The sequence below is a fragment of the Lotus japonicus genome, chromosome 1 (genome assembly GCF_012489685.1).
Source record: "Lotus japonicus ecotype B-129 chromosome 1, LjGifu_v1.2".
NCBI lineage: Eukaryota > Viridiplantae > Streptophyta > Magnoliopsida > Fabales > Fabaceae > Lotus > Lotus japonicus.
In genome coordinates, this window is record NC_080041.1 from 71,382,584 (window position 1) to 71,396,522 (window position 13,939).

The window sequence follows — 13,939 nt, forward strand, 5'->3', positions numbered from 1 at the left end:
AATTATAATAGGCTCATTAATAAAAATTAATTTAACTTTAGTTAATTTTAAGACATAGGTTCATTTATTAAAATGTAAAAAAATCAAATTTAATAGAATAATCACTTTTAAATAAAACAATCTAGAAAATTAATTTTAAAAAATTATGTATTTTTTATTCACAGGAGAACTTAATTGATAGATTTTTTTTATTGTTTATATCATATCCTATCATTATTTTGTACACCTCAAACACATGATACTCTTGTCCTATTCTGTCCATATCCAACTCTGTATCACATCCTACTCTTATCATATTCTGACCATCAAACAAACTTTAAGATCGTACTCAAAGATATGTGACACTAATGACATTCAATGTCCTTACTCAAATTGTGAATCTCTCAAATTGATGGATTCACAATTGATTGTTTGATTGTATAAGAAAGTGAGAATAAATGAAAGCTAATAAAATGATGGAGAAACAACATGTGTGAGAATTGCTCAGATTAGATTTCATTGTTTGACTTTTGTGCATTCGAGTTATTCAAATATAAATCAAGCCTAAGCATATGATTCATCTACATAAGTTCAACCCTACTTTGTGGATTCCTCACATGAGTTGATATCAATAACTCTCTACTCCTAAACATAAATTCCCCACAGAATTAAGAAAAAAACATTATGTTGATGTTTAGGTGTTTTGTGACTAACAATTCTAATTCCATTCCTAGGCATTAGGTTTATTAGATGATTAACCCTATTTCATAGTCAAAAACATGTGAGTTCTCTACACAAAGTTCAAATCAATCAAAATGGTATAGGTGGGTTAATCCAAAACATAACATGAAGAACAAGAGCAATTTATTGAATCGTTGCGAAGGACATGACTTATATTAAGGAGAATCACATATAAAACATAAGTATTTAAACAATTACATCTAAACACAACAAGAGAGAAAGTAGTTATCCATTTACATGAATAACTTTACAAATAGAATTAAAAAACCAGAAGAATCTATGAGTGCAAAATACAATTTCATCATGGAATCCCTCAAACCAAATCACTTTTAAGCACATGTCAAGCAATTCTCACAATAGTCATGCAAGTATTGAAATAGTCAGAAAATCATGACACAAGATCTAGATTCAACACCTTAATATTAGAAAGAAAAATATATTGTTAACACTTTAAATTCAACGTCTCTACTCAAATTATCTACTACTCCTTAAAAGAAAGACAAGAAATCACTATTCATAAGAGAACTATGAATCTCAGCCATTCATCTCATGTTTACTCAAAATGTGCTATTTAATCTTGGCCATTCATATTTGAGCGTTTGTTTTCCATGTTCTCGAATTTTCTTTCTTTGAGCGTTTGTCAAATTTTGAGTTTTAAACTTTCAAAGCTTGTCAGTTGATTCAATTACATTAATTCATCATATGAAACATGTCTATGCCTTAAAAACCAACAATCAAGAACAATTTTCCAAAAAATCACAATTCTAAACTTTCAAAGACAAGTTCCATGCATTTTTCGTAACTCAATAGGCCAATTGGCCAAATATTGATATCTCACTTCTAGCACATGTTAATTGGTCTAGACATATTCAAATGTCATATGAAACTTGTGCCTGACTTAAAATTATCAATCCAAGCACATCCAGCATAAAATTCACTTAAAGTTCAAATTATGTCAAATTTTCACTATTTCACAACTCAATACCTTATATTTTTTAAATTTTCACATTTCCTTCTTGCTAGGCCTAAAAATGACATATACACGTCATTTGAAACTTGTTGAGATCCTTATAATACACAATTAAAGTTATTCATGTCAAGGGAACGATGACGTTGGCCAAGTCAAAACAGTGCCGAAAATTAGAGCTCTTGGGACCTAGTCGTCGTTTTGCATTCAAGTGAAGTTGTCTATTGCAATAAGTTTTCCCCCCTTTTATAGAGGTGAATATTATCAAATACATGAATCTGGGCCTAAGTGCAATATAGCTTATGCAAACATAACTTGCCTAACAATGAGGCAGGGGTCGGCTAAAATTGTCAATAATACACGAATCGTCAAAGAGGCAGTAAATATACAAACACAAGCAAGATCTCAAACATGAGAAAGAGGTTGCTGAAAGACAAAGAAGTGACTCACCAAGTAAATGAGTCACTCATTAGTTAGAGGGGTCACTCACTAAATAGTAGTGTCGCTTGCCCAGTAGATAAGTCGCTACAATGTGGCCACGTGGTCAGGTACTCATGACAAATCCACACGTATATATGCAAATGAAGACACCCTTATCTCATACACTCCATTAAGAGAAGGAGAATAACTTTATATTTCCCAAGGACTCTTAATATTGCTGCAATTTTTGGATAAGGGAATGTACTTCTCAAATGTGCACCTAATAGAATATTGCCACTAAATAAGATATTTCATATACATAATATTAGAGCTAATTTAGTATATGTGGTTCAAATAACAAATGTTGAGGTTCGTAAAGAAAGCATTGTAAAGAAAAGAAGAAGAATAGAGAAGAGAATAGGAAACAAAATGTACTCGAGTTTACATTGTGTATGATTGATTTATTAAAAGATAAAATACATGCCCATATTTATAGTAGTGAGCAGACTTCTAATTCTAACTAATTAAGGAAACAAAGAAACAAATCAATATAGGAAATTATCTAAATTACTTAAAATATGATATTATAAAGATATTATAATATATCTTTTTCACATTCCAGCATTCCCCTTCAAGTGTAAGCTAATTTAGCTTTAAGCTTGTTACATATATACCCTTTAAAAAACAGAAAAATCTAATGAGAGTGTGTCACCACTATCACTACCATTGTCATTTCTGTTGTCATAGATAAGAGGAGAAACCAAGAGAGACCATTGTCATTTTCAAAGAGAAGAAGAGAGGGAAGTAAACAACCTCATCCTTAAGGGTGCGATCTTTGTGCGGTACTGGTTTGACGAAGAAAAGATGCAGCCTCGTGCCACTAAAACTCTTTGGCTTAAGTAAGCTTTTGTTCAGAGTATATCTTATTTTTTGTTTTTAGTCCAAGCAAACTTTTTTGTTGTTGTATTTTCATCCATCCAGAATTACCATTCTCATTTTTCATCATTGTTGGTTCATAAAGAGTTTTGGGACTAGGCAGCCGTTTAGGTCGGTTGAGAAACCAACGTAATAATTTCCTAATCAAGCGATTACTTGAGGAAGAGATTTTGTTCCTCAATGCAGGTTTCTAAGACACTCCAAAAATCTCTTAGTAATTGCTATTGAAGAGTCTGTATCGAAGGGATGGCTACTAACTAAGGCTAGACGGAAATGGAGAAAGAAAGACTTGAATTAGCTGAAAGGAAATGACATAAAGTTGAATAAATAAAGTGCTTGAAAGGCAAATAGCTGAAAGACAGCAAATGAAACTTAAAGGCTGAAAAGTAAAGGCATTGAAATGTAAAGGAAAAGATAAATGCAATAAATTTGTAGTTTTAAATGATTGATGAGTTGTGTCTTGCAAATGAGCCTTAAACGATTATTTATAGAGACAAACCACACCTAATTAAATTATTTGCCTTCCATGAAGTCCGCTATGTTCTCTAGCCACTAAAGACTAATACAACCACTTAGGATCTTGGCATCCTCCCACAACCTTCAAAAACCATCATATCAACTAGTGAGTTTCCCTTCCCAAGTTGATCGATTGGCTACACTACTTCCATTTGACATGAAGCTCCTATATTTGTAGCAAGTGGATCCAATCTGACTTTATCCTCAAGTATTGGACGAAAACATCACTTAAAGATTAACTATTTATAGTAAAATTTCAAAAATCCATGCAGAATATTCCCTCCTTAAAAGTAGGGATGTATTGTTATCAACAAAAACTGCATTATCTCTTATATCACATGCTTTATCTTGAAATTTCACTAAAGTAACGAATTGGGCTAACAATCTTCCACATTTTAAGGCCCAAATCACCTAATGAAAGATTGTCAGCCGATCTAGATCGGCTATCAACCGACTAACAATCGATTCAGACTAGCTAACAACTGATTGACGCTTGATCCAGATCAACCAATGACTGACGGTCGATCCAGATCGTCTAATGACTGACGGTCGATCTAGATCGGCTAACGGCTGGCGGATAGTCGATCCACCAACTAACAACTAGCCCAACTGCCATATTTAGACAATTGAAATCAACATATCAATAGTCAACACATTTAGCCAAATTTTCCCTATTTTTGGGTGCCAACAACGTTAAATTTTTCATCCAATTTTCACAAAAGTCCATATAGACCTTCCACATGACATCTTTTTTATTACATTTTAATTACACATGTACCCACCACATCTCCTCCACCCTTCCCTTCACGATCACCCTTCTATACCCCCCACATCATCTCCCACTCCTCCCCCCACATGGTCCGACCCCCTTCCCACATGGCTCCCCATCTTCGTCGCCATACCTCACCATTTCCTAAACCCATTGCTCCCCTTACCCCCCCCCCCCACCTTATATTCCCAAAGCCTCTCACGCCTCTTATTCTCCCCACCTCCTAAGAAACAACCTTCGTCCAATCAGATTTGCATCTCATTCGTCATGGCGCTGAACTACACCACTCACAACGTTTTTGAGAGAGAGAGAGAGAGTTTCAACGGAGAAAAAGTCCCCCTGCTCTAGTAGTATCATTGTGATCCAACAACGATATTAGAAGCTTGGTCATGAAGGGTTTTCAATGAGGTGACGATCCAAAGTTCTTTCAATTCGCACCGATTGGTTGCAGGGAGAAGGTTTATGGATGTTTGTGGGACACATGGTGGCTGGAGTGTAGTGATTGATGGTTGGGACATAATGGGTGGACATTGGTTTCTTAGATCCTAGCATAACGCCTTTCCAATCTCGCAGTTTTCTGTTTGTGTACCTGCTTCGAGTGGCGGTTCCAATTATGTGTGTGGTGGTTGAGGTTGGATTCATAGTTGTTTATGTCACCGGGCTCTCAATCTTGGAAACTAGCTCGATCTGATGATGGGTCTCGATCTGGTTGGGCATGGGATGAATCTCAATCTGGTGGCTGAGGTTGGATTCATGGTTGGTGATGGTCTCGATCTGTTAGGGCCGAGGAAAAAAGTTCTATAAACCTATATTTTTTTTACAAAATATATTCAAATAAACTTTTTCTTTAATACAAGACACACTTCAAATGGGCCTTTGTCATATTTCATTTTCAAAGAATATTTGTAAATGCATTTTATTTTATTGTACAAAATGGGCTTTGGAGGCCCGTGTAATGTAATAGAAGAAACTCAAAAGAAAAGAAGGAAAGTATGATCCACGCGAAAGCGGGAAGCGTGAAGCTAGAGATGACATCTAAGTACAAAGCATGGAGTGATGATGCGAATGCCCTATAAATTCCCTTCCGTCCACGCCGTGCCCGTAGAAATTTGTCTCTCACGCCCCAATCCAATCACACACTCTCTCAGCTCCACCACCACCACCGTCCACCACCGCCACCACCACCGTTCCAAAACCCTTCTCCTCCACCCTAATCCCAATCCTCTTCACTTGCATTCGTTCCGTTAACCCCTTTCTCCGCGCAATTTCTTCAATTCTAGGGTTAGGGATTTCTTTCTCTTCTTCTTCTTTGTTTTCACTGAGGGTGTAGACGCGGTGGCCAGTTCTCGTTCAATGGAGGCCACCGCCACTCGCGGCGCCTCTCTCCAGCTCACGCCTCCCTCCCGCAAAGAACGCCGTGCTGTCTCTGACCATCTTCATTCCGCCAGAAACCCCAACGACGAGGTACTCATTCGCACTCCACATTGTTGAAGTTCAGAGAACATGATCGTTTTCAAATTGTTACAGAAAATAGAAAAACCTTTCGTTTCGTTTTTTTGTTCTCACATTACTTGCCTCACCCAAATTGGGATTAGGGTTCTAGTTTTTAACATTGTTGTTTGTTGCCAATGCTCGTTTTCCTTTTTGATGCTAAGCTTTGAGAAAACGGATAGTGTGGTCTTACTTGTGCGATTGTACTTACTTCATTCTGTGTCTGTGTGTGTTGAACAAACCATTTCAGTTGTGTTTTTTTCTCACTGGGGATCAATTTTGAAGTAGTTCAGCTTTGTTTATAGTTTTTGTGTCTACTTTGTTTTTCTTTGGTAGAGGCCTGTGTGGTTTTAAAATTTGGTTTGCGGGAAAATATTTGGTTGTTGTAAACCATAGGGCACATGGAATGTGCATTTATTTTGAAGTGGGCAGGTTTAGTTCTATCAATGATAGTTTAATATAGTTACTTTTATAAGCAGGTTGGGTTTTTCCAAACAGCATACCCTATAAGTCAATTTAGGTAGAATGTCCTTCATGTTCATGTTGAAGATTAAGGTAACAGTCTTAATGGGGTTGGAGTTTAGGTTTCATTAATGGGCTTAATGATGTTTGTATGTTAGTGTATTGAAGTTTTGGTTGCTTAACATTATGCCATTGGATGTGGTTTGATGTGGTTTGGGAAGCCTTTGAACTTTCATTTTTCTTTATTTGTTTGGTTGACAATGGACAAACGTTGATGTGCAGGAGTTGGCAAATGCAAAACTAGGGCAGTCAGATGAGAGAACCATATATGAGGTAAGGTGATAGCGTGAGAAGCTGTTTTTTATTTTAAGGAATTAAGATCCTGAAGATGATTTCTTCCTATTTTTCAAGGTGCAGCAAGGAAGAGAGCCTCTTGATGTTGATTTTTGTTCAATAACAGTGGACGGAACATTAGACAATGATATTTTACAGCAACAACTTCATAATGTTGTTAGACAAAGGCAGGAAATGCTGCAAGTGGAAATTGAACTAAAAGCTCAAATCATTGCCAGAAGTGAGATAATGGAAATGCGAAGCACCTTTGATGCTCAAGTCAAGGAACATGCTAATAATACCAGCAGGCTTCAGGTGTAAATTCCAACTTTTACATGTGTATTTGGACGTGAAAGACCGGGTTAATCTATCTCCAACTTTTGAAAAGAAAAGGGTTTGCTCAGATTTTACATGAAAAACATGCTTTTAGGCATTTAATTGTACCCTTTCATGGTAGAAGCTGATGGATTCTGTCAAGTGTCAATTACTATTGATATGATAGTTTGGTGCAGTAGATGAGATGCAACTGTTATATTTCTGATGTTTAAAAGGGGCATTTTATACTTAAGTATCTGGACTTTAAGTTACATGCTTTGCTTCCTAAAACTTGTTTACCTTCCTTTGCAGGAACAGCTTTGTGAAAGGGACCAGACAATTCTTGAGCTGGAAAGGAGAATGGAAGAGAAAGATAGGGAACTCCATACTATTAAACTAGACAATGAAGCGGTTTGTTAAACTGCTAGCATCTTTATATATTTATTTTTAAACATTAGTTTTGCTGTATTGTAATTTGGGTGGTATTGTTGTCATGTTAGGCATGGGCTAAACAAGACCTTCTGCGTGAGCAAAGCAAAGAACTAGCAACATTTAGGTTTTTTTTCATCTAAATGTATTTGAATGATGTTTAGCCTTTGCATCTAGACATCTCTCCATGCTTCAATGGGTAAATCATTTTGCAGAAGGGAGCGTGATCATGCAGAAGCTGAAAGAGCTCAACATATAAAACAAATACATGATCTGCAAGAGCATATCCAAGAAAAAGATAGGCAGCTCATTGAGTTGCAGGATCAAGTAGGCACCTTTTTTTATGTAATTTGTTTCTAAAAGAGTTTATTTGATGATATGTTGGTTTATGTGGTCGAATGTTGATTCTTTCTTTCAGAATAGGGTTGCTCAGGAGACCATTATGATTAAAGATGAGCAGGTCAGAGAGGCACAAGCATGGATAGCTCGTGTTCGAGAGATGGATGTTTTCCAATCAACTACAAACCAGACTTTACAGGCTGAATTGCGAGAGCGCACAGAGCAATATAATCAACTGTGGATGGGTTTCCAGAGACAGGTTGATCTGGCATCCCTTTTCTTCTTCAAGGATCAAATTTCATTTGTGTTTCTTTAATCCAGTAATTTAATTAATTTGTACTTATGCTCTAATAAAATGCACATCACCAGGTAACTTATTGATCTGATTTGTTTGTATAGATTCTTTGCAATATGTCTAGTGTTTAAGAATAATTTTAATTTTCTTAGTGAGCATTGTATGCATGTTCGGTTCTTTTCAGTTTGGTATTTTTATTTACTTATTTGAATTAATAGTTGATGTTGCTTCACTCTGTTTAATTTGTGGTTTGGTGGCTTTAGTATGCAGAGATGGAGAGACATCATTTGCATACTATTCAGCAACTACAGCTTGAGCTGGCTGATTCGAGAGAGAGGAGTGGAGCTTACAATGACGATTCACGAATGTCCCAAATAAATTCAAATAATAATGTAAATCAGTATGGACAGGAAAATGCAAGCCAATTTGACTTAAATGGAGGTAATGCTTCAGGTGGAAATAATGGTCTCCATCCAAATGAAAGCTCTGATAATGTTCCACCTTTTGCATCTACGAGCAATCCGCAAATTCAGGTTGGGTGCTTTAATTAATTGTTGGTAGATAAACAGCTAGTTGTATAGTTGGTTTTATACCATGCATTTGCCTTTTTTATTTTGTCAATTGAATTTGAAATTATAATGATTTAGCTAATGGATAACTGTTATATAGTGTCACATGGGTTTTCAACTGGTAAGCTACCAGCATGCTTAAACGAATTCCTATGATTACTGCAAAATTCCTGGCAGTATATTGGTAGATTTGTGTATGCAATGTGTTTCCCGATTTTTGGGTAATTTGCAATCTAAGCCTGTCTCACATATGCTTTATTTTAGTCATTTAGTGGTAGAACAGTGACCTTGTTCTGTTGAATCCAATCATCCTTTGTCATTTTTATTCGATGTGGAATTTGACAATATTTCACATGGATTATGTATCACGTAGAAATAAGAGGGTCGTTTGCGGTGTTTTTGTTTTTATTGAATGGTTTGAAGAATGAGAGTGGTCTCAAGGTTGCTAGGGATTAAGTTGTTGACGAACAAACTACAAAGTAGTGATGATGAACTGCATTTGCACAGTGCTTGGAAGTTGTGATACATATTAGTTCTTTTTCATGAATCCTGATGTTAATATCAGCCCTCATTATAAATGAGGAAGTAAATTTAAAAAAAATAATGTCTACTTTTTTATGAATGAGATGAACCATTTTCCCTTACTATCATATGGTTATACTTGTATCATACGACTTAGCTGTATGCCTAGTACTTTGTTGTATGATTTGATAGACACACTTGCTCACTGGATTGGGGAGTGATGTATCTCACCCTTTTACAATATACTTGTGGTTATTTCTAGGCTGATCATGTAGCTGGTGTCCCTATTGCTCCATCGTCTTTAATTGTCCCACCATCATACCTCCCACCTGGCCAAGTAACTGCATTACATCCATATGTTATGCATCAGCAAGGAGTGCCCAATTCAGTTGCATCGCATATTCCTCAATCACATATTGGACATTTTAACCCAGTGCCCACAATATCACCTGTGCAACAGTGGCAAAATCCGCAGGTATTGCCATATACCAATATTTAAGCTGTCTTTAATTTTTTTCAATTTTGTTTTTGTGATGTGTGAGATTTATACTTGTATCTTCAGGCTGTTTCAGAGGATTCACAGGTATCCATGCAGGATAATCCTTCATCGTCCCAAGCTGATCCAAATTTGACTAGATCTGATGCCATGTATAATTATGAAATATCTGTTAATGGCCAAACTCCTCATAGAGATTATTCAGATGCTCACATCCACCAACGCGAGGAGCCACTGACTGTAGTTTCTTCATCTTTAGGGGAAACACAGGTTATATAACTAATGACTCACTTATGTACTCATAATTTATTTTCCCTGAGAAGTGTAAAATACTAATGATATATGTCTGTTTTTTTTAAGGTTCTTCAGTCAGCTGATAAAGTTCAGCTCGTTGCTTCCCAACAAGATCAAAGCTTACAACAAATGTCTGCACAGTTCTCTGATGCATTGAGATTGAACTCTTTTGAACCAAATGGTGAAATGAAGGTTCGTTCCAAATATTCTTGCCTGTTTGCTCTTCTTGTTGTTTGGCTGATACTGCCAGGTTTGATTGGTGAAGTTTTTATTTTCTTTCCTGTGGGTTTTCTGCTGCATCTCAAAACTACTATGTAATGTTACAGTTTTTTGTATTTTAATGTAATTGTATGAAGATGTCCACGTATTTTGGGTGTATGAACCAACTAATAAAAGTATATCCTAGCATCTAAATACACGTTCAACAGGCACTGTAATTTTTTAGCCTTAATTGCACTTTTGGTTCTTGTGGGGTTGACTGAATTTGGCCACTGATTTTTTTTTTCTTTTTCGAGCTATATTCAATACCCTATGTTTAAAATTGAGCTATTTGGTTCACCTGTCAATTTTTATCAACCTGAAATCTTCACTTTCCATTATAATGTTTTGGTATTCATGATTGGATTTGGGATATGAAATAATTATAGAAGTTTAGAACTCAGAAATTTAGTCAAAGTTTCATAAAATTTGAAGGATTTTATAATGGAGGTTAGGATTTATGGAGGATTTTTTAACGTTTTGGTGAAACTTTATTATTTTGGTTGGTGAGTTTTTGATTATTTAATCGATTCAATTTATTTAAAAAAAATTAGAATTTGATTGTTCTAATTAGAATAAAAGTGATGGGGGGCCTTAACTGTGACGTTTAAAAAAAATTATTGAGGGAGGAAATTCACATATCCTAAGGGACTAAAAGTGTAATTAAGCTCATCTTTAAAAGTATAAGGCTCCTCTAAAGTAACTTAGGCAAGAGGATCCTCTCAGTTGTACGTTTTCACTGCATTTGGTGCCAGTTGATAATCTAGCAAATTTTTAAAATTTTAATTATTATAGTTGTCTTATTTATATACAATAAATTACTCAATGGTTGGGATCCTGTCCAGTGAAGAAGTCACTAGAGAGAATCCTTTCCCAAGAAAGGGCATCTCCAGGCTTGGCTTAACTTCTGGAATGATTTATGATCTTAACTCTAACTTTGAAGACAAAATCACTTTGAGGGGCCCTTTTTCCCCCTTTTTTTTGAGGAATTCACAAGTGCTTCTGTTTGCTTATGTTCAAAGCAAGGTGCCTCGTGAAAAGTATTTAGAGAAAGCAACCCAAGAATTGGCTTTGGTCTATTTACATCTGAGAAGATGAAAGCTAACAATTTTTCCTTCTGCAGGATCAGAATTCGGGGACATTATCTATTGATGGAGATGAAGACCATATTTTGTTAGCTGAGCAAACAAGTTCTGGTGCAAATGCATCGTCTGTCACAAACCATTCAATTAATCATGATGAAATGATACAGAATAATTCTAACGATTCAGTCTTGTCTGAAGCATTTACCTCTACTGGGCAGACAAATTCAACATTTGCAAAGACCTCAGAGACTTCCTTCCTTGATGAAAGGTCACTGTTAGCTTGTATTGTTCGCACTATTCCAGCTGGTGGTCGAATTCGAATTAGTTCAACGGTTAGTCAGCTTTTAAGTGGGAACCTTCGTGCTTTTCATGAAAGATATAGCCCCCCACCCCAACACACCAGAAAAAAATTGATATAATTTGTTATCTGTTATGTTTAAAAAACAGCTCCCTAACAGACTGGGCAAGATGCTTGCACCCCTACATTGGCATGATTACAAAAGAAAGTATGGAAAGCTCGAAGACTTTGTGGCTAGCCATCCTGAAGTAAGTTTTTAAGTGAGAGTTTGGATGGACAGAATTTATAGTACTGCTATATAACTACATATTTAGCCACAAAGTGGTGGAACCATCCATCTATCCTTGCCTCAAAATATGACAAATCATTTGTCAAAATTTCTGGCTGCCTTGCTGTTTTATTTCAATTATCTTCTTTGCTTCATATAATTTGCAATCTTTTTTAACAATTTCAGAAGTCTGATTTTATCCCCTCCTGATCATTGCAGTTATTTTTTATCGAGGGTGACTATATTCAGCTCCGTGAAGGAGCACAAAAAATGATAGCTGCAACTGCCGCCGTTGCCAAAGTTGCTGCAGCAGCTGCAGCATCATCTCCTTACTCTACATACATGCCCACTGTAGCTGTCACGCCAATGGCTCAATCTCATCGCATGAAGAGATCTCCAATTGATTCCAAAAGTATCAAAACTGAAAAGTCACTGCAGGAATATGCGGCCATATCTTCAAATATTATGAATCCTCTAAACTTTTCAGCAGTCCAGCATCAGCAACCAAATGGTGTGTTCGGTATTCCTGGGGGTGTTTCAAATGTTAAAATTTTGAGTAAATCTAAGGATTCCCGTGAATTGAATGGCCTTGAAGGTAGGAATATCCAGTCTTCTGCACAGTTAGCTATTGGTAATGGGGGAAGCCTTGACAGAAGTATGGGCGGTGCCCCAATTTCAGGCTCTGCAAATGGGAGGCTAGTCTCAAGCCTTGCTTCTAAGCAGCAGGCGAGGTATGACTGTACATTGGCCGATAAATGAGAATGTTTTCATGCTTTCATGTCTTCTTATTGATAATGATATTTGCTGCAATAAAAGGAAATCGTGCTTACTGTTTTTTATGACAGGTCAACTGGTGCTGTGTTGTACCCTCCTCGAAGATAGTAAGTCTTCTTACTCTCTTAAAAATGCTATATGTGTTTGCTTTGAATTTCCATTGACGTGTCAAATATGTATGCCAGTATGTACTTTAGTTTAGCATGAATTGAGAGCTAATATACTCTTTCTCCCTTATTTATCCTTTATTGTTCTTAGTTTTTGACTTGTTGGAATATAAACTCATCCATACATTTTCTGTTAGCCATAACCTTGGGCCTATTGTAACATCTCCTCCCATTTTTCTAGTAATTAGTCATATTTCAATCTATTGAACCCTAATGATTAATAGCAGTGTAGAATTTGTTATTTGGATACATGTGTCTGCCCCTTGACAGATTGCATTGAGTTTTTCCATTGCAATTGTCCCTAGGTTCCTACACACACATGTACTTTTGCCCGGGAATAATAATCATGCAATTTTCAAGATTCTATATAATATTTTGAAAGTACAACACGATTGCTTATTACAGAACTCATGTATGTGTGAGCTATGTATTATTAATATTGCAATGTGTTCAAATTTTCAATTGCTGTTTGTATTGACAGGAAACATGCAGGTATAGACTGTCATGCGTGGATGATAATATGTATGGTCGATGTTTACCGTTTGAGGGGAAGAATTTTTTTGAAGCATTGACAAAGTAATCTTGTGTCGTGGGCAAATTATGATCTGAATTGTCGATGCTGTCTCCATTTCCTGTAGTAATTTATTTCTCCTTCCTTTTTCATTTTGGTGTGCTTTCATTAATTTGGGCCTCCTCGTGCTTTTGTTGTTCATGCGTACATTGCATGTTATAACTCATCAATATCCTTTTTTTGTGAATGCTTGAAAGATTAACCAACTTAGTAAACATTTTCAGTTTGCCAACTCCTTATTTATCTGTTTAATATTAGTAATTGAAACCACATTACCTACAGCTTCTATAATTTAGCTGGTTCGAAATCTGATAGTATTTGTTCAATTTAATGAATTGGTGTTCTATTTTGAACGTGTTTTAATTTTGTTGTTACATGTACTGCGAAGTTTAGATTTGGGTCTTGCGCTTTGTCAATGCGTTTGGCCGTTTGGCCATTTTGGTTTGTTCGCTCTTGTCTACTCCACTACTCATATTGGGTTGTGTTTGAGTGATAGAATAAATTCTCCACAGCTTTTTGCGAGTGGGTGGTTCTAGTTCTAAAATCAATTCTTGGATGGACCTATTATAGATTCTGATGTGCATACAATCAATTCTGGAATTTTATAATGTTCCATTAAAATTACTGATATATTTTTTAATTAAT

General features: G+C 36.0%; 1 protein-coding gene across 4 annotated transcripts; it reads left to right on the forward strand.

The window, feature by feature from the left end:
- The first annotated feature begins 5,414 nt into the window (after positions 1 to 5,414).
- Positions 5,415 to 13,526, forward strand: LOC130745820 (uncharacterized). 4 transcript variants are annotated; one of them, XM_057598236.1, is made up of 17 exons: positions 5,415 to 5,792; positions 6,564 to 6,614; positions 6,693 to 6,929; positions 7,242 to 7,340; positions 7,430 to 7,485; positions 7,574 to 7,685; positions 7,777 to 7,956; positions 8,256 to 8,525; positions 9,346 to 9,558; positions 9,646 to 9,849; positions 9,940 to 10,065; positions 11,255 to 11,548; positions 11,664 to 11,762; positions 12,002 to 12,293; positions 12,378 to 12,513; positions 12,628 to 12,663; positions 13,205 to 13,526. In XM_057598236.1, coding segments are annotated over exons 1-17 (2,517 nt in total). In that variant the 5' UTR covers positions 5,415 to 5,681; the 3' UTR covers positions 13,206 to 13,526. The 4 variants fall into 4 exon arrangements, with proteins under 4 accessions (XP_057454219.1, XP_057454192.1, XP_057454201.1 ...); XM_057598209.1 differs by having other exon boundaries at positions 5,416 to 5,792; positions 12,002 to 12,513; XM_057598218.1 differs by having other exon boundaries at positions 5,416 to 5,792; positions 6,699 to 6,929; positions 12,002 to 12,513.
- The last annotated feature ends 413 nt before the right edge of the window (positions 13,527 to 13,939 follow it).

Coding starts and splice junctions, on each gene's coding strand:
- LOC130745820 (XM_057598209.1), top strand. CDS start 5,682: ATGGAGGCCACCGCCACTCGCGGCGCCTCTCTCCAGCTCACGCCTCCC. Junction 5,793..6,563: donor CCAGAAACCCCAACGACGAG/GTACTCATTCGC, acceptor GTTGATGTGCAG/GAGTTGGCAAATGCAAAACT. Junction 7,486..7,573: donor AAAGAACTAGCAACATTTAG/GTTTTTTTTCAT, acceptor ATCATTTTGCAG/AAGGGAGCGTGATCATGCAG.